Here is a 26697-nt window from a genome sequence, read left to right on the forward strand (position 1 = left end):
GGTTGCTACTAATCTTTAACTCTAAACTCCTAAATGTATAGCATTCTGTGACTAAGGATTCTCAAAGTCGCCAAAGATAAATAAATCATTATTTAAGAAAGAACAAAAAAAAAAATAAAGAAAAAGAAGTCTGAAAGGTAGTGTGACTCATAAGCCCATACATAGATGGAGCAAAATGATTGCCCTGCCTCTCATGAAAGGGGGGAAGTCTAACCTTGTTGATGCTTCCACATGTGTTCCCATTGGCCATAGAGCGGTTGTAGGAGCCATGGTGCCTTTCATGGATCCTCTCCCAAAAACATGAATAAAAAAAAAAAAAAAAAAGGGTAATTGCACACGAAGCATCGCAATATTTACGTGCATGCCCGGTAAACTAGAGGGGAATATATATATATATATATATTTTTATAGGTAGAAAGGGAAGTAGGTAACAGCTCACCAACTGCATTGGACAGTTGATGTATTGAAAGGCAGCCTTTGTATTATTCTCTATAAATAAACCATGGACAACCCAATCTAAAATATAAAAGTGAAAGCATGCAATAGGGCCTACTTATGTCTATCTCGCAGCCTGGAAACATTCTTTCTCCCTTAACTCGTTCTAAACTAGAGGGGTAGAACATTTGATGAGATCCCACCAAATGTGGGTCATAAACCTTTTGTTGAGGACACATTTGATGGAAACCTAACAAATAATAATGGAAAAAGATTCTTTAAGCTACCAGGGAGCGGTACATTAGTGCTCTCTCTCTCTCTCTCTCATATGTACGAAATCATTCTTGAACCCTCTCAATGTTATTTACCAAAATTGTGTTGTAGATTGAATAAAAAAGAACCAATTGCATAGTTCTTTTACCTCCACAAGCATAACCTTCCTTGAAGAATGGACTACTCAGATTCATGGGGACTTCAAAGTTTGGATATGCTCCCCACATGGGACGGGTGGAGACTTATCCGGACGAGGTCATGTATTATCCAATTGTAGATGAAGAGGGAGACTGAAAGAAAATAGGACATTATACATCCAAGTGGGAGAGCATACCCTCACAATCCAGGGTGTTGAGGAACTCAAGGATTACAAGGTCTTTCATGGCATTCTCCATGTTCTTCTCCATTCTCTGTACCGCTCTCTCCATAGCAGGTCTCTCTACCCAGAGGTTACCATTCCTCACAGCATCTTCTTCATCTCCACCATATCCTTTCTGGGTGCACACACAAAGAAACTCAGTCCCTATTGGCTGCGGTCAGCCACCCCAGTGATCCTCTCTGTCCGTTTACCTTGCCAACAAAACTACCCCTCACAGGTAGTATTAAGTGCCACATTAAGATTTTCTTGCTGGAAATTTTTTGCAATTACAAGACATGAATGAGTACTCAATTTACTTTGAAACAATCAACTATAAACATTGCTTCCTTCACCATAAGTTTTATCAACTAAAATTAAAACAAGGACTGGTCTTGCCTATCCATAATACAAACTGGAAATTTTCTGACTCTTGAACACATAACTCAGTTCTACTTCTACCTGCCCATACCAGGACTACAACCACTGTGACTCCAATACATCACCTTAAACATGGCAAACTGAAAAAAGTATAATCTGAAACAACCAGTGGTGAAAGAGAAACAAGCAGCATGTAAGAATCAATTTCCCCCAACTGATAGGAACAAACTTGACCCTGTTCAGCTCTGTGATTTGAGATGTCCCTTATCAAAAAGAAGCCAACAGAATTTAAGAGAACCTCAGGTTGGATACAAGATGCAGCACCAGAACATCAATCGTCCAATTTAGCACTCAAATCTTCAGTTCAACAACATCAAAGTTTTCCGAGCCACTCCAGTTGAAAGAACATCTTTTCCATGCAAACTCTCAACCAGCTCACTTTTGATAACTTTCACAGAATGCAATACTCACATTTCCATGCAACATATACATCTCCACTTTTCACAGTGCTGAAATGAGTAAGAAACCCCCAAAAATCTAAGATGACAACTGGTTTACTCTCCTATCCTTCCATTCCATGAAGTAAGTGGACAGTTGAGGCACTATTCACACTTCTCAAGTCAACGAGGCATTTGGTTCCTCTCTTCGAGAGCATATTGAGAAGAGAAAGCATAGATCAATCATTAGGTTCAAATAATTTCAACCACTACTTGTTATCAATTGGCTTTGTTACGCTGCACTTCATTCTCCTTGGTTGCGTTCAGGCCCAAAGCATGAGCAAACATCCTCCTGGCGGCTCCCATATGCTCCCGCTTAATATGTTCCTGGCAAGCAACTCTGTCGGAGTTTCCGGTCTGTGGCACACTAACACTAGCAGATTGTTTAACGACTGGCTGTTTGTGCATTACCTTTTCATTCTCTGATGCTTCATTAGTCGAGAATCTGCCCAATGGTGCGCTACACAACCTAGTACCACTCGTAGTCAAACATTGGTTGGACTGGGAATGGGTCTCCTGAGAAGCTTCCAACCTTGAATTTTTATGGACTTTAGTCTGTTGAACATTGAATTTCTCGGTTTGCTTTTCATTTTCTATACTTCCTAGGAGGGTGGTCTTATCATTGGATAAATCAATCCTCTGGCCAAGTGCATGAGCAATCATCCTGCGAGCAACCACAGGAACATTTCGAGGCTTCTGTGAGACAGATTGCTTTATTTCATTGTCATCTTCTGAAAAGATTCGTTCACGAGCAGCCAGGTAAGCTGCTTCTCTCTCCTCAAGTGACAATTGAAGAGAAGCTGGCTTTGTCTTCAATGCTGAAAAAGGAAAGGTAGCAAACCCTTGTGACGCAGGTAAAAATGATACATGTAGATGTGTTTTATCAGTAATTTACACGCAATTTGTAGAAACTAGTTGAAGTACTATAAGAATAACTCTGTTCCATGGAAATCATCTGTGCACTAAAGCACTACAAGCCCTTGTCCAAGCATAAATTTACAGTGCTTTGCATGCAAACAAAAAAGATAATCTAGTTTTTTGTATCAGTAAGGAAAAAAGCAGAAACCCAGACCATTATGTACTTGACCTACTAAGGAATAAAACAGAAAATGACAATTTCTAAGTGTTTCGGCACACTATAGTTGGTTGTATCAGAATGATATTCATATGCCATAGATAATAACTGTCATACGGATGGGTCAGTTAACCAATGTCCAACCCCAATCCAACACATTATGATATCAGGTTGAATATGCACAAAACCATACACAAGTAGCAGCAACTGTGTGCGACTCCTGCAGGGGTAAATGTCTTAATGGACAAGACTTGGGTAATGAGAAATTGTCCCTCTAAATAGAATGATTTTGGGTGTAGCGGAGAGAGTGGTCGGCCTGGTGGCATTTTTATGTGTTAAATTATTGTATCCGGTATTTTATTTTTATTTATTTTAAGGGCGAGAATGGTGGGTGGGGACTGGTGGGTGGTGGGGGTGGCTCATTCAACATCTAATGGATATACATGAACAACCGTTATACAAGGTCATGAAAGTAACTTCCAAGAGGGAAGAAGTCTATATTATGGCTCTTAATGCTTTCAGCACTAGCTACCAGTAGAGGCATTAACAGTATACCTGGGAACGTCTCCTTACGCCTCAGTAATTGGCATGATGTTGTTGAAGAATGATAACCATCATACTGCCACAAAATATCACTGACAAGGATGGCTGGTCTGCAGTTCAAACAAATAAAGTTAGGCAAAGGAAGAAAAAATCACACAGATGGCTGAGGCCCATCATGTATTTCAGTTAATGGAAAATTTTCAGTTATTTGTTTCATAATGAAAGGCATCCCAAAAACAAGAAATTTTAAAGCAAATAAATAATCATGGTCACGGAGACATTCTGAGATATGAATGTTAGAACCAGAGCAAGGGAAGCTTCATAACAAATACATGGAAACAGAGGCCCTAAACTGCAGTGTCATTCTAAATTGCAAAAATTCAAGCAAATGAGAGCTACCTTAGGCTGGGGAGGATATTAGTGATCCTCAATAGATCAGGCCATAAGAATGGATATAAACTTAATTAGAAATAAAGATGCTTCAAACTTACAATGTTATGACAATAATAGAGAGAAGCTAAAACCTATCGATATAGCAAAAATATTAGCATTACTAGTTGGAACATAAACTAGATTCTAAAGAGTAAATAACATTTTCATTGAACCCAAGGGTGTTGCTCAGTTGGCAAAGACCAACACCTCAGAATTAAGAGGTCAGAGTTCAACTCTCCTTGGGGTCTAACTATTCAGAAGAAAAAAAAAACAGTTTGATTAAATTTTTCGACAGTTGCAGTGTCCCATAAGATTACTTTATTAAAATGAATCACTTTTCACTTACAACTCAAGCATAGCCAGTGTCAATGATATTAGAAAATAAATCAAAAGGGTATTTCATACTCAAAATTATCTCTATGGTTTTAAATATTCATTTCAATGTGTCTTAATAACCGGTGAAATCTGACATTTTTTGTTAATACATGAATATAAAACCCATTAACATGCATGTCAGTTGCTGTATAGTAAACTGGTGGAAATATTAGGACTGTTAAATATTTTCAAAACATCACATGGTTTCAAATGATGATGATAATTAAAGAACAAAAAAAGGCCATTTAACAGTTCATCCACCCACTAAATCATAACATGAACCTTCCAAAAATAAACTATATGCGCAGCAGATCATGAACCGTAAAAAAAAAACCAAACATAACCATATCTGAAAAAAATAGTAACAGCCAAAGAGAGAGATTCTTGGGGTTAGGATTGCTACAACCAATCTCTGGTCAAAAAGCTAGCAGAAGCAACAAAATGAACCACTAAAGATGTCACGAAGAAGAAAAAATGAGGAAACAAAACAATCTGACTAAAGGAAGATGGTGCTAAGGTCCCTTTCATGCTCAGTAGAAAAGACAGTAGCAGCCCTATCCATGACTAATACATCAAAGACACGATGCAAATGTGAGGCTCTCCACTATCAACATCATTTCATTGGTATGCATTGCTTATTGGGGCAACAAGGCTGATTTAATTTGATCCTCATGTTCACGCATGATCAGCGGTTGAATGTCCACAAGAAGGTCAGGGACAACACACATCTCAATACGATTTGGGACTTGATGAGAAGTAAGGACTGTTGGAGAATCAATGTTGAGGTTTGAGGATGAGAACATCAAAACTATCAAGGGTTCATTTGTCCAGATTCTATATTTTATTCGTGTTACTTGTATAAAATTAGTCTCTACTATTGACACTTTCGAAATCTGAAATGCCATATATTGAATTAGGGTTCTTAGCATAGTTGTCATGGTGCCTAGGCGACCCAAGGTGTTGGAGGGGGCCTGGACGTCAAGGTGAAAACAACAAGGCACATATGTGGCACCTAGGCGATGCCTTGATAACTATGGTTCCTGAATCACATGGAAACTGACCTACATTTCTATGATTATAAGATACAACAGCGCAATGCAAATCCATGCAAGGATGTACATCCGTAAAAAGGTTAAACAATAAAATTTGTTGGCTAACATAAATTATGGAGAAGCACGAAATTAAAATGAAAGAGCCCCATGTAAAGGCCTTTTGCAAGTCAACGCACATTGATGACTCTGGACATCGTTTCAAAATTAGATGGCGATCATCTCCTTCACCAACAGATTCATGGGCAAACCTAGAATATAAAATAATTGTAAGAACCATTAGAAGGGAAAAAAAAAAAAAAAACAGAAAGACTAGTAAGGGGGATAAACGTTGTTGCAGATATAGAAATCAATTAAAACTACCCCACCCCTGAACCACCATAAAAAGAATGCTTGAACAAACATATCATCCTCAAGCGAGTGTAAGAGGTAGCATACCCAAAAATATCCGCAAGGCGATGCAGGAGAAGGCGGTTGTATGGATTCATAGGTTCCAGTTCCAGGATCCCATCTGTGCTGCAATCAACATGGTGGTAAAATAAATTAAGCATTTCCTACTTCAGATTCCCAATTTCTGAATAGATCAGCTCCCCTCCCCCCACCCTAACCCACCTCCCCCCCCAAAAAAAAAAAAAAAAGTGGAAAAAGAAAAGGAAAAAGTATGACAATTCTATAACTCTAAGCATTTCAACTTGCCTGAATGGAAAAATCGACAACTTCATGGAGAATCATATAAGATGTCAACAAACAGAAAATTCAAGGGTCAATGAACTGATGCTGCATTGATGGATTGAAAATCTAAAATTGGGTGTTTATATGTTCAAGAGCTCTTGGCATGATATTCCAACCTTACAAATGGTGACCGAGAGTCCAGCATTGTATAGGTTAGGGTTCAGAGCATAAGTAAAGATCCTTTGATATTGATAAACAATATCAGAGGACCAGGACCTTAGCTTCTTTGATAGGAAGACCAACAAAGAAGTGAAGGAACTAATGACCAGGGGGATCCAGATTGGTGTTATTTTGAATTCTATCCATCCAGTGTAACTCACACTAATTTTCATGTGGTAATGTAATATTAGGGTGCATCTTAAGTGGTTTTGTCATCAGCTGCTATGACTTTAAAGTCAGTCTCAGGCTGGCTGCATAAGTAAATCTGAGTTTATTTGTTGGGTCTTTTTTGAAAATCTTGACTAATATCTGACCATGGCTGTGTGCTTCTCTTTCTCAAGGTATTAATGAGTTCTTATCCTGAGGTTTCACCTTTCTAAGAAATTTCAGTAATCATAAGACAAAGCCAGCACCTGGGGGGGGGGGGGGCAGTGAGGTTTTTTAACAGATTTCAGAAGATGGATCAAGAAATCAACTGATGGGATGTCCTAACCATCCAACATCTATTCCATCCCCTTTGTCCACTGAGCCCACTCTGAACAATCCTCCTTTCGCTAGATTGTTGGCAATGTAATTATAAAAAGGCTAATTTTTTGGGAATTTTAGACCAAGCTTCTGATAAACTTTGGTTTTCGGCTAATCCAGTGCCAACTTTTCGATATATTTCTTGCTGGAAATATTCCTGACTCTTTCGACATGGAGGTCTTAAGGAACTAACTACTAAGGCCAATTTTTGTGAAGTTATATGAATTCTGCCATTACCTTCTATTTCTATCCCTTACTTTATATTTTTGTTCCTGCATGTTTCTCTCAATTCAACCAGTGAATGGAGTTCTATCTTCTCCCTTCTTCTCTCAAAATACTTGTTTTTAAGTCTTCTTCTCTTTATATTTATAATTTCGTTTCATAATTATGTATTTATATCATATGTTAATATGTTATGATGATGATTGATGATTATGTATTTATATCATATTCCTGACTCTTCCGACCTCTCTCGATCCTGGTTGCAAATGGTATCAAGGCCAAGTTGAAAAGGTGCCAAAGTCGTAAAGACCATTTAGTTGGTAGTGTTTCACCCTTTGTCATATAGACCTACTCCCAAGTCGTGTCGAACTACACCCAAGTCGTACTCAGCCGTTTGAAGGAGAATTAGTATTGACAGTAGGCGAGATTGACAATAGGATATATTGACCGAAACCTTTATTGACTCAAACCTCTAAACGATGGCTTCATACTTTAGGTCCAGTTCGAGAAGATATCATCTTCTGAGGTTAGCACAAGCGAAGGACTAATGACTCAGTCCACAATTCCGAAGAAGTGGTTTTCAGAAATTAAGAAGCTGCTATTAACAATTATACCATTCCCAAAATACCTGAAGTTGAGGTATACCATAAAGGAATTTTTGCTTTTCATAGTGACTATATCATAAAGACTAGCGAAAGTACCCATACTCTTACCTCTGACCAAGAACAAATCCAACTCCTGACTAGTTCTCAACTTCAGAGGCATAGAGAACGTGGATTTAAGTTTATTCACATCGGATTAGTTCAAGTTGCCTTGAAACCCTTAACACTGCTAGGGTTAAATAATGCAGTTTTTGCTGCCGTTAGAGATGCCAGAATGCTTGAATTTAATGAATCTCTAATGGGTTTAGTAGAAACCAGTCTTTGTGAAGGACCAATTTATTTTCAGTGCAGACCAAATCTTCCCATGTCCTTAACAGATCCAAATATTCTTGATGGTGCTGTTATTTCCTTAAAAACTCATAGATACAATACCGCTCTGGGAACTCAAAATATCGTAGTGATTTATCGTATCTGTTACAAGGTAATGACTACTGTCGCCCCTAATGCGAAGGTTATAGATCCTCGTGGTCAAACTGTTTGTTTCCAGGCTAATTCTAACCGGTCTCAAGTTTTTGTGCCCCAGTGTATTAGTTGGAAATTAACCTTCCTGACTCTTGGAGTGTTTGGATGGGTGCCAAGGAACAATGAAGGGCATTTCAGACCCTCCAAAAATAGGGTTGAGTAATAATGACACTAGATAATCGAGTAATAATGACACTAGATACACGGGAGAAGAAAATTTTTCTCATTAAAAATATGTTGGCTAGCTTGTCAACAACCCAATAATAGCTAGCCCTTCCTTAGTAATTAGAGAAGACAAATTCAGATTGGCCAGCTGTTATTGGGTTGTTGACAAGCTAGCCAATATATTTTTAATGGGAAAATTTTCTTCTCCCGTGTATCTAGTGTCATTATTACTCAACCCTATTTTTGGAGGGTCTGAAATGCCCTTCATTGTTCCTTGGCGCCCATCCAAACACTCCAAGAGTCAGAAAGGTTAATTTCCGACCATCTAATACACCGGGGCACAAAAACACTCCAAGAGTCAGAAGGTTAATTTCTGACCATCTAATACACCGGGGCACAAAAACACTCCAAGTGTCAGGAAGGTTAATTTCCGACCATCTAATACACCGGGGCACAAAAACTTGAGACCGGTTAGAATTAGCCTGGAAACAAACAGTTTGACCACGAAGATCTATAACCTTCGCATTAGGGGCGACGGTAGTCATTACCTTGTAATAGATACGATAAATCACTACGAGATTTTGAGTTCCCGGAGCGATATTGTATCCATGAGTTTTTAAGGAAATAACAGCACCATAAAGAATATTTGGATCTGCTAAGGACATGGGAAGATTTGGTCTGCACTAAAAATAAATTGGTTCTTCACAGAAACTGGTTTCTACTAAACCCATTAGGGATTCATTAAATTCAAGCATTCTGGCATCTCTAATGGCAGCAAAAACCGCACTATTTAACCCTAGCAGTGTTAAGGGTTTCAAGACAACTTGAACTAATCCGATGTGGATAAACTTAAATCCACGTTCTCTATGCCTCTAAAGTTGAGAACTAGTCAGGAGTTGGATTTGTTCTTGGTCAGAGGTAAGAGTATAGGTACTTTCGCTAGTCTTTATGACATAGTCACTATGAAAAGCAAAAGTTCCTTTATGGTATACCTTAGATTCAGGTATTTTGGGAATGGTATAATTGTTAATAGCAGCTTCTAAATTTCTGAAAACCACTTCTTTGAAACTATGGTCTGAGTCATTAGTCCTTCCGCTCGTGCTAACCTCAGAAGATGATCTTCTTGAACTGGACCTAAAGTATGAAGCCATCGTTTAGAGGTTCGAGTCAATCAAGATTTCGGTCAATATATCCTATTGTCAATCCCGCCTACTGTCAATACTAATTCACCTTCAAACGCTTATCCACGGCAACACGGATGAGTACGACTTGGGTGTAGGTCGACACGACTTGGGTGTAGGTCTATATGACAAAGGGTGAAACACTACAAACTAAATGGTCTTTACGACTTTGGCACCTTTTCAACTTGGCTCTGATACCATTTGCAACCAAGATCGAGAGAGGTCGGAAGAGTCAGGAATATGATATAAATACATAATCATCAATCATCATCATAACATATTAACATATGATATAAATACATAATCATGAAACGAAATTATAAATATAAAGAGAAGAAGACTTAAAATATACAAGTATTTTGAGAGAAGAAGGGAGAAGATAGAAACTCCATTCACTGGTTGAATTGAGAGAAACATGCAGGAACAAAAATATAAAGTAAGGGACAGAAATAGAAGGTAATGGCAGAATTCAGAATTCATATAACTTCATAAAAATTGGCCTTAGTAGTTAGATCCTTAAGACCTCCATGTCCATTTGTAAAAATGGAAGGTTAAGAGCACTGAGCTCTCCCCGCAGGATAAAGAAGAATGAAGAAGAAGAAAAAAAAAAGGAAGAGCTCGCTGTAGGATGAAGAAGAAAGAAGAAGGAAAAAAATAAAAAACAATTAGAGCTCTAAGCTCTCACCGTATGATGAAGAAGAATGAAGAAGAAATAAGGGAGAATAATGAAGAAGAAAGAAGGGAGAAGAAAGAAGAAGAAGAAGAAAAAAAAAACCAGCTCTCACCAGTCATCGTAGCATGAAGAATGAAGAAGAAAGAAGATGAGAAAAAAAAAAAAAATACAACATACCTGGAGAGGGGGTACGAAGCTTCGCTGGAGGCTGCCGGAGAAGAATCCTTGCCGCTGTAGTAAGAATCGAAGGAGCAAGGCTTGCCATTGGCTAGTAAACCCTTGAGAAACCCTTGCATTTGTGAATCGTGTTTTCCTTTTGGTTGAGTTTTAGACTTTAGTTTTAATAGACTTGATCTCATGCATCTCAAGTGTATTCTTCTTCATACACTTGCCAATCACGAAATAATATTTGGAATCTATGTAAATCAGTTTTAAAAATCAAGTTATTTTTAAAATGTACATAAGGTGTCATAAGGCGTACATAAGGAGCATAAAACGGCACCTTATAACGCCTTATTGGTTAAGGCGGTCGCCTTATGAACTACAACTAAAGCGGTCTACTGCCTTACTCTCTTGGAACCGCCTTAGCGCCTAGGCGTCGCCTTACCAGTGCCTTGGCGATGCCTTAATAACTATGAATTAAATGGAATGGCACAACTGTAATAAACTAGAATTTGTAACATAATGGCAAAATTGTTCCGCTTAGAAGAAACAAAGTGCTAAGGATGTCTAATGTAAGGCTAAAGGGTAGTCTTGGGAGGGAGCTTAAAATAAGGACAATGAAGAATAAAAGAGTAAGAAGATGGTAATTTAAAAAAGGGTTCAATAGATAAGGAATCGGGAAACAAAGGGAAAGGGATTTCGTGTTCGACTTACGAAAGAGAAGAACTCCTTTGATTTTGATCAAGTGAGGCTAAAATTTCAGACGAAGGCTGCTCACTCAAGGATCTGCAGGATCTCACATCCAAGCTTCCAACATAACAAATAACACATGAGTTTTAAGATCTGCAACCAAACCCAGAGATGGATTCGACTTGGGAATCTGTATTCCAACAAGGTTTCGAACAGAGATTTCACAGGTTTGCCTTGAAGGTTATGAATAGCCCACTTAATAATGGAACAAATAGAACAAAACTGAAAGAAAGTGATCCACATTCCAGCACCATAAACAACTCAATAGAACTCCATTCTTCAAATCTGCCCAATGAATTGGTTACAAGCCTATTTATAATAAAAAAAAATTGAAGCTTCCTTTGAAATCTAAAAATTGAAATAGAATAAAAACTCCTAATTACTTCCTAAAACTTGGGCTAACAAAAATAGAAACACAATATAGCTCAAATTGGAATTCCCTACTTGTCTTAATAACTACCCAATATAAAAGATTACATATATTTCCCAAATAAAATAAATCTTAAATCATTAAAAATATCCTACAGAACCCAATAACTCAATTGGACCCTGTTTATCTCGGTCTACATTTCCAGAATGGTCAATCCAGTTCAGCCACGATTCTGCATCACCCCACTGGTAAGTTTTTTGTGTTCTAATTTACCTACTGAATAGCGAGCACCTAAAAAAGAAAGTGGCATTATCTTTTAGCCCTCCAAAAATGTTACAGATTGCATCAATATAGGAGTCTGTTCCAGGAAATCAACAGGAAGAATTATGTATTTCTTATTGACTAAAGATATTCCAGGGAATTGCTTAAAGAAACTATGATTTTTTTACCAAGCATGTCCAAAGGATCAATGCTTAAAAAACTAAAGCCATATTCATGTACTTTAGGCACAAGTAAAATCATAAAGGTGAATTGGCTTTTGGTTTTTCACTTTTCTATGGCTTCTGCTCGATATAGTCAGCCAGCAAGCCTAGGCGATGGCCAGGCACCTTGGTACATGTCTAGGCATCACAGTACTGGTATTGTATGTCTCATAAGGATCCTAGGGACTGGTACAGATACTTTGGTGGGGGGGAGGGGGGGGGAATAAAAGATCTGGTTACTTTGATGGCACTAGGATAGAGAAGGAAAAAGTTGTCAATGCATGATAGAGAATAATAACAAGGTGCCTAAAATGCTTGTCCCAATCCAACATATGGTTTTTGAGTTTCTCCTTTTTCCCCTCTCACCTTCGACAAGAAGTTATCACACTCAAGTCTTCAGTTCATCCAGAAACAAGCCTCAGGCACCAGCTTGACTGAAGACCATCAACTCTAACTTGCTGCACATAGCTTCTACTTGATCGTGGTCACCATGGAAGGTGGTCCGAAGAGCTCTTTATTCTTCCCACATTTTCTGCCAGATCAAGACCTCCCCACTTCACCTCTTTATTCTTCTTCTTTCTTTCTTCCCCCATCCCACCCTGCGCCCCCCCCCCCCCCCCAAAAAAAAAAAAAATGATATCCATATACCACATCCTTGATAATCTTGGTGACCAGAGACTTTGAGCATAAAGGAGTGCCTTCCCGCCTAGACAAGCATTGATAGATATGTCACTGAGAAAAGGAATTTGAGAGTGGTTTCCTAAGTTAGTCTTCTCAATTGTTTATTTCTTTGATCTCAATGGCTATATCGGGCAATAATGGAAAACAAGCACAGCAAAGTAATACACATTTATTTATTTCTTTGATCTCACAGATATACTTTGATGGTCTACTAGGAAAGGATTGGATTCCCCTTCCTAAACTTAAAATGATTCTTTGGAAAAAAATACACATTCATTTATTTTTTTGATCAAGTAAGGATTGGATTCCTCTTCCTAAGCTTAAGACAGTTTTTTTCTATCTGGCCTCATTTAGATCTAAATCTTAAAGCCAAGGTGTCATGGAGACTGATCCCATATGGTATCTCTTGGTGCAATTGGAAAGAAAGGATCAGGCACATCTCTGATGGCAAAGTGAAGTTAGAAATTGGCCTCAAATATTATCTACTACAGAGAGATCTATATAAGGTGAGCTAAAGCTACAAAATAATTTGGTGATGTCAAAACCTTCCCCAAGGGCTAATCTGTACAAAGAACTAACTCTATTTTGTTTATATGAAAAGTCATATGACTCATATTGTAAGAGTAATTTTTTGATGTATCTGGTACCTTATTCTCTTTTTCTAATATCATATCTTCACCTATAAAAATAAATAAATAGATAATAAATAAAACACACACACACAAAAAGGAGATTCCATTGAATAAGATAAACATTGTTGATCTGAAAGACCCTCAACCCCAGCACCATTCCCAACCTCTTATTAATTCATCAACACTGCCTTTTTTGTCCTCAGAATAGGAGGACAATTTGTTTGCTGAGAGTCCAAGTCACAACCTCAAACCAACATACTTTGATGTACCATTAAGAGAATTGTTTTGTTTCAGTGGTAGAAGCAGTTAAAATCCACCAGTTAATGAGACGAGATGCTAATACGCTATGTTAAGAGGTGTGAAGCCTGGGTGTCTCAATGATATGCATCCCCACAGAGTAATGTCAGTTGCTGATGTTAAAGATAATGTATGATGTCAGCGACTAGAAAATGAGATTTACCAATTCAAAACTTAGTTTCTGGAAAAAGCTAGAAATCCTTTACGAATGGACAGAACTGAGATCAATCACAAATGGATGTAAGAGGCAAGGTCTTTTGTGCCACCTTGAGATGTTGTTTAATAATGTACATTTCTTAAGTCCAAGTTTTGCCTAGTCCATGTTCACCTCCAAGGAAGACAAAATCACTCCAACTTTCATTACACTGTAGAATTACTTCATTCAACTCCTAAAATACTCCCCAGTCCTATTACAAACATAGTTGTGGCCTAGACACCTTGGTCGCATTAGTCACCTAGGTGCCTTGTTGGTATCACCTTGTGTCCAGGCCCCCTCCAATGCCCTGGGTCACCTAGATGCAATGACAACTATGATTACAAAGTTACCTTGTGTCATCCTGAAGAAAATTAACCAAAGCTTCTTCCATGGAGAGAACAAGATGCTTGCAAGGAAGATTATCCTTAATAAGAAACGCCAGCTCCTCAACCTGCAAATACATTGACATTATGTGTCAAACCAAACAAATAAAATGGTAAAAGAAACCAAGATCCATAGTGTATGCTCTTCGTCGATGATATTGTATTAGTGGATGAGACAAAAGGAGGGATTAACGCACTAAGTTAAAGCTATGGAAATCAACCTTGGAATCAAGAGACTTTAAGATTAGTAAATTGAAGATGGAGTATAAGATGTGTAACTTTAGTCACACTATAAGGGATAATGACAAGGTGAAAATTGGAGAGAGAGAGAGAGAGAGAGAGAGAGAGAAAGAGAGATATCCCAAAGTGACTATTTTAGATATCTAGGGTATATTATTAACAAAGATGGTGACATAGAAGATAATGTTTCACAGCGAATTAAAGCGGGATGGTTAAAGTAGAGAGGTTTCACCAGAGTGCTATGTGACCGATGTATTCCTTTAAAGCTTAAAGGGAAGCTCTATAAGACTGTTGTACAACTGGCTATAATTTATGGAGCAGAATGTTGGGCAGTTAAGAAGTGTCATGAAGAAAAGCTATATGTAACAGAGACAAGGATGTTACGATGGATGTGCGGCAAAACTAGAAAGGATAAAGTAAGGAATGAATACATTAGAGCTGATTTGAGTGTGGCCCCAATTAATGACAAGCTCCGAGAAAGTCATTTGAGGTGGTATGGTCATATCAACGGAGGCCTGGGATGCCCTAGTAAAGAGGAGTGATGTGATGACGATTGAGGGAGCTAAAAGATCCAAGGGCAAGCCTAAAAAGACCATCTGAGAAGTTGTAAGGAATGACATACATAGTCTAGGTCTTGTCCCTAGTGTGACCTCGGATACAACATACTAGAGGGCAAGGATCCATGTAGCCGACCCCATTTAGCTGAGTTTCTCCTATCATGCTCAGGTTATGCCTCTTTCCTCTTACATTTGTCTCTCATCTCTCTATCATTTCTCTTCATCATTTCCTTTTTCTTGTACTTCATTTCTACTTTTCTGTTTGAACCTTGGTTTTCCCCACTTTGTTTTGCATGGATCCTTGTAGCCGACCCCAATTAAGTTAGGATAAGGCTGAGTCTGTTGTTGTTGTCACACAAAATTCTTAATTAACTCTTAGGATAAAGACTACAATCAAGCAATTGATACAGTTCTTTCAATGCATGCAGACTGCTACTGGAACAAGCAATAGATAAACTCAAAAGGTACTGGATAGAGGATGTCTTATCATTTGAGGCATGAAAACTTAAACGAAAGAATTGGGAAGGTAAGCCAGAAGATATTTTACTCATAGCAATTCTAAAGGTTTTTACAGAATTCCTCAATGGCTGGGAATTTGTGTACCAGATTCCCAGGCACATGAGAGAAACAGATAATAGGGAGCAGCATAACATCAACGATGCCTCCGCAAGTTTCAATTTTTCTTCTTAGTGACGGTACATAAATTCAAACTAGAATTTCAATCAAGCTTCGAACTTTCACAGGGCTTTAAGCATTACAATGCACTACTTCAAAATTGGCATTGACAAGCCATCAAAATCTTCAGGAATATACCCTATCAGGGAAAACTTTCAACATGTTTAAAACTCTACATGATTCCATTAAATCCAAGAAAAGCATGAACAAATTAAAAATAAAAAATAAAATAAATAAAGAAAACAAATAAATTAGATTATCCCGTTATATTTGAAGATCTCGCGACTTTGACTTCTCCATGACATATACATCCAAATCTCAAAAGCCCATCATGGATAACAGTGTCAACTCGTATTTAGTGTATGTTCCAAACACCAAACCCCAACCCCACCACACCCCCCCCCCCCAAAAGAAAAAGGCAAAAAAATTGGAACAAGAAGGGGAAGGAGAGAGGGTCTTACCATTGCAAATTGGGTCATGCTCATCCTGAAGCAACCAAAGCGAAATTGGGACTGTTTAAAATTACGTGGGTTTCCTTGCAACGGGTTTGAAGAAAACCCTAGAACGGCAGAAACGCCTACTTTGCCTGGAGAGCTTAACCAGTGTTTTTCGGTTACGGGTTGGCTTCTGAAGTCTTCCTTACGGCAAGTAGAGAAGAAAACTGCTAACTGGAATTGTAATAATGGGAGAAAAGATATTTTAAAACAATTGTCCTGTGCGTACAAAAGAATTCGGTAAAGTCTGGGTAATGGCCATTTCCTTTCCACACACGTCAACTTTAGGGACCTACGGATATTCTGCTTTGCAAGACGTAAGAATTATGTAACGGTGAGAAATCCGAAAAGACAAGATTTTTTTTTTTTTTACCAAATTTTCCTAAGGGGAGAGAGAGGTGAGGAATGATGGGATAACATCTAGATCCTCCCATTGTTCAGCCACCAATGAAAGAAAAATATTTTTTTAATGACTGGCCATGGAAAACTATTTTATTTATATTTATATTTGAATGTAATTATATTCCACAGGATCTTGACCCCAGTTTTAAAGGTGTCAATTGGTCAGGTTTGTTATAAAAAAAGAAAAAGTTCTAGTTTTTGGTTATTCATTGTGGTTTGATCCAATGCGGTGTGGTGCGATTACTTGTTGACAAAGTGAATCAAAATCAGAATAGTTTTACATTTTATTCGATTTTTGTCATCCGGTTCATGATCAGTGTACATGTGATAGTACAAGTTTTGGAAAAGCAAGATAAAGACAACCCAACTTGAGAAGGTATTTTTGTCCCTAGAAGTGGCATTCAAAAATTTTATAATCTTTCTTATCGAAAAAAGGAAGATATGGACAATTGAATATTTACCCTTATTTCATGGTTTTACTACTTACATGTTATATTGCACTCTTTCTCTATTATGTACTCCTTGGAGAGTCTATGGCCACTTGATCCAACCATTAATCATGTGTAATGTGTGTGAGAGTTTGGAGTACGATACCTACATTCTTATTTAGTTATTTATTTCCTTACGGAACCCATTAACATACCTCACCCATCATTACAAAAATTATGAATTCATGAGTAACTTATAGTTAGTATCATTGGACCAAATGTATCTAGTGCAAAAGGTTCTTATTTGGTTTTCCAAGTTTTAAATCGAAACACATTGGATAGAGAAGCTATGAAATCATAACCGGATCATTTATTTGTTTTTTATTCAATTTGATCATAAACCATGTGGTTCCAATATTTGGTTTCATTCCATTTTGACACCCTTACCCCTTATTCAACAAAATAAAATAAAAGATATTTTAAGCCTTCGACAATATGGGTAGGGTTAATGATACTGCTCCAAGAGTCCAATCACGTCAAATCACAGCAGACAACGAGATTGTCACTTCGTCCTGAGTGTTGAAAAACTTTTGCTTTATTTTTGTTCGGAAAAATAATTTAATTACTTATTCTTAGGATCTTATCTATTTTGATAAGGCTTGTTTTGATGAGTGATTTGATCCTAAATAGGAAACCTCTATGATAAAGTTAGGTTGATCTAAAATTTTAATTAGTGGGGAATTTTTATTGGAGATATATATTGACTTACCAAGACAAGAATGACTTTCTCTCTCTCTCTCTCTCTCTCTCTCTCTCTCTCTCTCTCTCTCGAGTGACCGAGTGCACTTTTAGCGTTTTATGAAACCCCTGAAAAGTGTGAAGGAGCCTAGATCCAAGGGAACGCAAAGTTGTACATGTGAGAAGGACTTATTGTCAAAAGGCCAAGATCATATGGAGGCTTTGCGCTTGTGGTGTTTTAGGTAACAATCGAGACCCTCCCATTAATTATTCATAAATGGTTGACCCTACCGGTAGAACAATCCAATCGCTTTTGTAGGAGTGATGATTGTGTACCGTCTAACAATTTTAGTGAACCTATAATATATATATATATATATATATGATAACATATAACATGATTGATCTACATCAAAATCCAGGGAAATGGAGTTCTCCTGGTTCTGTATGGTGAGAAGAACGAGATAGGTGCAATACCGTACTTCGATCCGGCAAGGAGACGAAGACCAGGATAAGTGCAATACCGTACCTAGTTCTAATTTGTGCAAAAATAAAATCAACAAATTATGAAACAAGACCAAGAACTCAAAATTAGAAAATAAAATAAAAGCTGCTTAACCGGATCTATGTTTCACAGTCGAGAGGTGCTACTATAGGCTTCTCTGTGAAGATAGAACTAAAAGCAAGTTGTAGATGCAGATGCAGATGCAAAGAAAATAATGATATAAGAAATAAATTGAAAATAAACTTTGATATTATTTGGAGATCTTTGGGTTACAGGCTTGGGTTTGAGGATTTGAGAAGAAGAAGGGTAATTGGAGCTTTGAGAAAACTTTGGAGATTGGTGATGCTAACCTTTGAGGGCAATCGGACTTGGAAGGGATGATTGGAGCCTTGAGTTGTTGAAGACCTGCGGAGCTTTGAGGGAGTCCGACAGGGTATTGAGACTTTGTGAACCTTGAGAGGGGTGATTCTCTTCAAGGATGTTCTCACTCTCTAATCCTAAGTTTCTCAAAGTTTAATAAATATATATATATATATATATATATTAAATCACCTTTGTAACATTAAAGAGTTTAATGTTGGAGGTCTTTACTTAAAATCCTATTTGCAAAAATAATTTTTTTAAGAGTTGTGAAAACCAAGTTTTGACTAGGTGAGGGCCCACATAATATAGTATTATGTGAAAATTAAAATTTGGGTATCAAAATGGATTTACAAGTTAGAGTTGCATTTTTATTGTATGACATGTAATAATCTTTTTCACTAAATATAATGAGATAGAGTGTGCATGTATGAAATGGATTGCACCATGGGCCAAAAATATTGTACTGTATATAGACCAAATGACTTTGTAAATTAAAGTGTTAAGTATTGGTTTTAGAAAAATAGTGGCCCATTAAGCTAATTTGTACATTTATATATTCTTTGGGTTTCTTAAAACCCTTGTGGGCCTATGGACACATGAATCTGAATAATTAAATATGATTAAGGCTATGTTTGGTTGCAAGAGATATTTAAGGGACAGGAAAGTGAAATTTTATACTTAAAAAATAAACTTTTTATGATCATTATTCCATGTGTTCCTATGTGACTGTATAAACTACTTCATTTTTTTAACCATATTTAGTAATGATATATTTTACATGTAACTTTTATTTTACATATTATAGGAAAGGGTTTTGGATGCAAAGTAAAGTGAAATTTAATAACCATATATGGATGATTTGAAGTTAATGATAGAGTCACATGGGTAGTGATTACAAATATTTATTTCTTAAGTATGAAAATTTTACTTCCCTTCCCTTTTATTCTCCTTAAAACCAAACGGAACCTTAATTTTTGGGTTTGGGGTGTGAAAATTACTTGTACATGAGATGTACACTTGCTATGAGATAACATTTAATGTATTACCAAATTTTGGTAATCTGACATGTGATTTTGTAAAAGTTGATTTGCACAAGAATGAAATGAAAGGATCAAACGCATGAAATCGTTAGTGGTTATGGGATTTAAAATGGACTATATAAATGGCATGCATATTTGTGATTGTGAAATTCTCCTCTCTCTCTCTCTCTCTCTCCTCCTCCTCCTCCTATCTTTTTTTTATAAAAATATGTATTCTTCCTGGGCAGCCCAATTGGTGGATTGATTTTCTAAGGTTTCTTTAATAAAAAAAATGTAAAATAGAATTAGGATCTTATTTTATTTTATCATGAGATGATCGAGAAAAAAATTGATTGCGATGATCATCGGAGGTGTTAATCACTTGGAGGAAGCGCCCAAGGTCAAGATGGAGACTTTTATTTTATTATTTCCAATGTAATTGTTATATTTGGATGTTATTTTCATTCACATTATCACATAACTTAACTTGGTAAGAGTAACTATTGAGGCTATGCTACTCCACCCATCATGGAGTCAAACTAACTTACATGAGATGCAAGGTCAACTTGACTCTCGATGCCATCCCATAACTACTAAGTTTAGTTTTATATATGATACTTATTTTAATGGGTTAAGATAAATGTTTGCTTCATTACATGCGATATAAAGTTAGTTTAAATTTATACGATGAATATTTAGTTCACATACGATCATATGATGAATATATACTAATACGATTATATCTATGTGCGCTCTTGGATTCCCTTAATTCAAACCAAGTGTGATATGATAAAACCCTAATAAGTGGGATTCCCATGGCCTCTTGCAGTCGATGGGTGTAGAGGATACGTAGGCCAGTTCTACTAGATGCCGATAAGATAATACTTGTGATTGATCAATGGAACAGTCTCACTCATCTCCTATGTGATAAGTAGATGACACGATTAGTGTGAGGTCTATTGTGATAGTAGACACTAGTCCATGATGCCATGATTCATTATGAGATAATGAGTATATACTTGACCTGAGTATGTGCTAGCCGATAGGAATGACATGGTGCTCAGGTGGTCAAAATTATTTGAAATCTTCGTGATAGACTTAGTCCAGTCAACGAACATATGCACAATGAACTCCAATAAGCTAAGTTGTGCACTTAAGGGTTGAATGTTTTTATTCAAACCCCAAAGGTTTGAGGAAAGCTTAAGGTGTGAGAAATCATTGATTAAGCTTTGGTCACTTGTATTCAATCGTTTTTATCTACAAATTAATTATACATGTATCATCGTTCATTTTACCATCAATAGCACATTAATTATTTTAATATAAACCCCTTGTCTGATCTAAATTGTTTGGATTAGACAAGTCTATTTATTCATATTTATATTTGAGTAAATTAATTAACCTGAAAGAAGATTTTCTTTTCCTAGTTGAATCTATAGTACCATCTAGAAAATATTAAGTGCTATAGATATAATGAAGACGCTAAAGGAGATGTTTAATGAGAAAAACCAAAATATTTATTGATCATCAACTAAAGCTTCTCATATTACCCAAGATGACTTAAGGTTCTTCAATTATTAACATGTCATGATAATAATTGGTCACTTTGTGGAATTAGAACTCTTAGGTCGGTCATGGATGTTTGCTTTGATGTCTTAGCCACGCCACTGAATATATGATGTAAATGGTGGAATTGAGTTTTACGAAAACTACTGTAATAATAATGGTATATGTATTTTTCTCTTCATGTTCTGTACCTATAGACACATAATTTTGTCATCCCCTCCGGCTATGGTGAAATGCGGATCTTGGATGTGACTTCTTACTTCCGACCAACAGAGATGATGATTCACTACGGAAACCCGAAAACATCCCCTACCTACAAACCACCAAAACCCTGCACGGGAGAAAAGAGGGTCCAATTTTGAATTTTTATATATGAAGGAATAAGTCAAAATGACCATACAGATGGTTAGTACTTGAAAATATGATTTCGACGATATATGGTCTGTCAAAATTGGACCATCGGATCTCTTGCAATCTTCCCTGAAAAATTATATTTTTTCACGTGCATGTCACACCAACTTGCGCACAGCAGTAGGCCAGCCTGTGTGCGCATGCAGGCCAGACCGCATGCAGTCACAGTCTAGTCCGCACAAGCACGTAGGCCAGCCCGTTTGCACCCTGCCAGCCAATGTGCCCCCACTGCCCGTCTCCCGCATGCATCCATAAATGTCCCATGCACCCCCACCCAACCGTGTGTGCCACCGTTAATGGCCAGGATTTGTGTTCCACTAACCCGATGGGTGAAGAGAGAATCTCTTCACCCGTTTGTGCATTTTACACTACCCCGTTAGGATACCCTACTTTGTAACCTCCCATTGGTCAAAAAATGAATCTTTTTACCTTATTGGTCCAAAAAAATTACCTTTCCCCCCATGGGCCAAAGAAATTTACCCTCTATCCAATTGGTCCAAAATTTCTTATTTTCATGCTATTGGTATAAAAAAAATCACTTTATTCCCCCATTGGCTAAGGGAATTCCCTTTCCCTCCCCATTGGTTCAAGAATCCTATAAATACCCCTTCCCTTTGGTTTTACATACTAACACACCCTAAGATTCCAAGCCTCTTAGTGAGAGAAGCTCTGCCCTCTCTCCTCCCCCTCCCCCCTTGAGGTTTTTGAAGTCTTCGGAGAGATCTTCATAAGATCCGAAGTGTTCTGTGGGCCTTCAAAATTCTTCGACCTTTTGCTTTCTTTAAGTGAGCTTTTGTCGAAAAAATCTCCCCTTAGTCTCCCTCTCCCTCTTAAGGTTCGTCAAGCCTTCGAAGAGATCTTCATAAGATCTGAAGTGTTCTTCGAGTCTTCAAAGAGTTCTTCGGGCCTTCGAAGTTCCTCAATCCTTAGAGAATAGCCTATTCCTAGCAGAAGCCCTACCAGAGTGCCACCTCAGCCAAAGTCTAGAAATAGCTCACCCTAGCGAAAGTTCTGCTGAAATATCCATAGCCTATCCCTAGCGGAAGCTCTATCAGAGTACCACCTCAGCCAAAACCCGGAAGTAGCCCATCCCTAGGGGAAGCCCTGCCAAATCAATACCGTAGTCAAAGTCCAAAGGTGGTTTCCTAGCCAGAACTTTGTCCGATCAACATCTCTCGAGAAAATGAAGTTGGAGGTCAAGACCATCTACCCCTGAGCCAGGAGAATCCGAAAGACAATCTGAGCTAGTGCTGATCAAGGGTCCACCCCTCTTGAACCGAAATAGGGGTTAAGTTCAGTACAATTTCTCAACCAAATTGTCATTATGTAGACTCTCTATTGACTTTATGTTAGTGTATATAGTTATTTAAATTCAATCGTACATGTGAGTGATAACTTAGCCATGCATGCAGGATAAAAATAATCGTGGAAAATGTTCATTCTTAAGCATCAAGTAGGAAGACCAGTTGAATTGGGTAAATTGGGTGCCTAATACCTTCCCAACTCTACAACCTGACACTCACCCTAAATCTCTGGACCAGACCAACTTTCGGGCCCTTTTCTCGAGAATTGGGCCCACCCCAAGGTCCTAGGCCCATAATCCTAGTTGGTGACTCCAAACCCTTTTGCATGATCCTGATCCCTATATTGGACCATCATCAAATCCCTGTCTTGAAAGACGAACTTTACATTCTTACGAAAATAGACCTCCACATATTTCTAAGCGGTGATACGACGGTGCGGGGCCCGTAGGGTAAGCACACACAACACACCCCTCCCCCACAAAGGGAGGAACGCATACGCATCTTTTTTTGCCACTACCCTCACAGTGGCGACTCCACTGGGGATAAATGTCAAGCTTTTAACACTAGATATTACCATTAAATGCAAGAAGAGTTTTCACCACATCTGTTTGAAAACATGTTTGGCTAACCCCATGTTTGTATTTGTACTCGCTAACTGCATCATGCATCGTGCTCGAAGTGAAATCATTTGGCGAGGGACTCTCTGTCATGCCCGCACCCTTAGGGAGGTCAGTGCATGTTATAGAGAGTACTCTGAGAGCAAATAGTAGTTGCTTCTTATACAAGGGCGTGGGGTATTGTTAAACGGTGAGGATGTTCGTAATTGTGCCAGAACCCTTGGGGAGGTCTATGCACTTTATGACATTCTTAGATCGGATAATGATATTCTCACATTACACTTTTGTATACAATCACTCACGATTCTACCACCTCGTGGCCAGTTGCTTAACCTCGTGTGTAGTCACGAGTAATGGGCAAGGAAGTCACCCCCTTGATCTTGTACCCACGGGTATATCAAAAGGATTATGTACCTAGCGTATATAAATCCTGTCAAGGAAGCCTTGTCGGTCCTATTGCATCTACTGCATGCTCGCATCATATAGGAAATAGATGGAGAACGCTAGGAACGCCACAAGCTGATCTGTAAAATTTGTTTGCGGTCTTGAAAAGGAATTTTCCTACAATATATTCTAGTCATAAAGAGATGCTCTCCTATGTGGGTTTAGGATAAAATGTGTCCTTCCTCCTTAAAATTAAAATATGGATGATTTGGCATACGTGAACTGGGCTAATTTCTGTCAAAGTCCCGCGAAATGCCGAATTATCTAAAAGACCCGAGGAAACTGAGAGGAAGGTCACCTAGTGGGATAAGATTAAGAAAATCATGACTTTCTTGGCAAATAATGTATTAATAGGAATATTCTAGTTAAGCCATTTGTGTGAACCTCCCACTTATGGCATTGAGTGGACTAAGGGCATCAACCCCTATCCACTTCCTACCATTAAGTGGACTAACTTTGGATGGATAATTGATTGTTAATCTAGTGAATGTGTGAACAAAGGGGTTGGGAATATAAGAATCCTAAAACAAGCCAAAACAAGCCAAAACAAGCCACTTTTTGGTTCAGGCACAATTCAACACCTCAAGTATTCTCCGCGGTCCATTTAGACACGTTAGGATAACCGATTGACTTGATTAAGTCCAGTATCACCTCCATCGTCTCTTCAAGATTGTGTACCACTAAGTGATTACAACCCAGTTTACATGGATCCACAAGATCCTGAATCACCCAGGGAAGCATGGGTCCACCCCATAGAGATCTTGCAGACGAAAATGGTCAAGTTTAAGAGAGGGATAGCACATATACTACATGCACTTTAGAACCCTCTCAGGACTGAACCAGCACAAGCTATAGGAGAGTTGGACCAGAACGGACCCACAGGTCATCACTAGAATTCTTCCTGAGTTGACTAAGGAGAACCAGAGCAAGTCAAGCTAACTGGTCAGAGAGGAGTTTCACCTACCCATCCAAATGGTCAATGGGGGGGCTATTCTAGGGTCCCTCCTCCCAGGGTAGTGATTGAAGATGAGGAAGAAGAGTTTGCAGTGCATGTCCAAATGGAACCTCCAGAGATGGGAGAGAAAGAAAAGTTAGGGACCAATTGGAGAAGTTGGAAAACATTCTCCAAACGGGAAAGAGTTTGGAAAGCCAAGCAGTTGATTCTGATGAAATGAATTTCTTTTCTAGGGCAAGGATTCTCGAGAAGTTCAAATGGTAGACCGACAGGCTTAGGGGACGCCAAGGCTCATCTCAAAGTCTTCCTCAGCATCGCCAAGTTATGGCAACTTGTGGACAACCAGATAGGACAAGCATTCATATTAACTCTATCAGGACCAGCACTAAGGTGGCTCACCCAATTGGAGTCTTCCCAAACCTAGAATTGGACAATAATGGTGAAAGCCTTCATTAAGAAATAGTCTTATAACACCGAAGTGGATGTGAAACGTCGGGAGATTGAGACATTGAGACAACAACCTAGAAAAGGATTCACCACCTTCTTGATGAGGTTTAGGGATAAGGTTGCCAAGATGGTAGATCGGCCTTCAGAAGAAAAGCAAGTAGAAATGTTGATTGAAAATTTGTCAAAGCCTTATTATGATGTCCTTTACTATCAACATCTGTAAACTTTTGATGCCTTGATAGCCACCGTTATACGTGTGGAAAACATAATCCTAAGGGAAGCTTAGTATCAAGGATCCTCCCAAGATGTAGGCAAAAACACTAGAGTTGGACGGGGAAAGGGTCCTGGGACCAATATGGTAGGTGTAGTTCAACAGTTAGTCTCTCCTATCACCTCTTCACAGCCATTCGTGATACAAGCAGATGCACCCTCCTAGAAGGCTCCTCATCTAAGAAGGCAATTTACTAATTTGGGAATGCCCATGATAACAGTGTATGAAAAGTTAAAGAAACAAGGATTGTTAGGGACAGTGGCTCCAAGGGCAATCAGGAACCCTCCCCCAGCTTGGTACAAAGATCATGAATATTGAGCTTATCACACTCAAAATGGGCACAATACTGAAATATGCATAGGTTTCCGACATGCAATCCAGGACTTGGTAGATATGGGACTATTGAAGTCAAGGTGAAGCAATCTTCTAATGTCAATACTAATCCTCTCCCAGATCATGGAATTGTCAACATGTTGGAAATAATGAGTGATTGGAAAAATTGGGATCCTAAGTTCTATGATCCAACCCATTTTATTAGGGATGCTAAGAAATACCAAGAAGAGAGGCATGTTGAATGGTAAGAGAAATCCCAGCTTATGCAAAAGGTTGTCCCTTCCTCCAGAATTGGTAGGGCACATCCGTGGATTCGTTAAGGATGCTTGTCAAAAGGAGTGCCACTCCTTCCGAGGGTTGTTCACATGTATGAAATGGATAAGAACTTTTGTCATCCTGTCATCCCATATTTTATGACTATATGAACAATTTAGATGAAGAAGCAACAGAGAGTGATCCTACTCAACTTATTGAACCCCGGGCTCGGAAGAATCACATGAAAATCCATGCCTATAGGAGAGCTATGACTAAAAAAACTAGGGCTTAGGAGAAAGCCATCCATCATTCCTCATCAATAGAAGAATGCACCGCAACACGTCTCCAACCTCCAGTATATCTCCAACCTTCACCATATTACCAACCTCCATCATACCTCCACCATATCATCAACCTTCACCACATCATCAACTTTCACCACATCATCAAGGAGGAGTTTCCTCATATTATCACCCCCAATCTTCATACCCTATCTCTCACATCACATCAGCTTCATATCACCC

At 38.3% G+C, this 26697-nt stretch overlaps 1 protein-coding gene across 4 annotated transcripts; it reads right to left on the minus strand.

Annotated features, from left to right (window-relative positions):
* Nucleotides 1-1378: 1378 nt before the first annotated feature.
* On the minus strand, nt 1379-16390 carry LOC122087297. Of its 4 annotated transcripts, XM_042656374.1 has the most exons (6): nt 16083-16387; nt 14117-14217; nt 5854-5931; nt 5595-5666; nt 3572-3669; nt 1379-2759 (listed from the first exon to the last, which is right to left on the minus strand). In XM_042656374.1, exons 1-6 carry the CDS (start codon nt 16104-16106, stop codon nt 2161-2163), a joined length of 972 nt encoding a protein of 323 aa, XP_042512308.1. In that variant the 5' UTR covers nt 16107-16387; the 3' UTR covers nt 1379-2160. The 4 variants fall into 4 exon arrangements, with proteins under 4 accessions (XP_042512308.1, XP_042512309.1, XP_042512311.1 ...); XM_042656375.1 differs by lacking the exon at nt 5595-5666 and having other exon boundaries at nt 16083-16390; XM_042656377.1 differs by lacking the exon at nt 14117-14217 and having other exon boundaries at nt 16083-16386.
* Between the last annotated feature and the right edge of the window lie 10307 nt (nt 16391-26697).

The sequence above is a fragment of the Macadamia integrifolia genome, chromosome 8 (assembly GCF_013358625.1).
Source record: "Macadamia integrifolia cultivar HAES 741 chromosome 8, SCU_Mint_v3, whole genome shotgun sequence".
Taxonomy (NCBI): Eukaryota; Viridiplantae; Streptophyta; class Magnoliopsida; order Proteales; family Proteaceae; genus Macadamia; species Macadamia integrifolia.

Excerpts from the sequence above, each read along its gene's own strand:
- LOC122087297 (XM_042656374.1), bottom strand. The coding sequence starts at position 16,106 with ATGAGCATGACCCAATTTGCAATG. Across the intron at positions 5,932-14,116 it reads TTTCTTCAGGATGACACAAG|CACAGATGGGATCCTGGAAC; the intron begins GTAACTTTGTAA and ends TGTTGATTGCAG. Across the intron at positions 2,760-3,571 it reads GCGTAAGGAGACGTTCCCAG|CATTGAAGACAAAGCCAGCT; the intron begins GTATACTGTTAA and ends TTCCTTTTTCAG.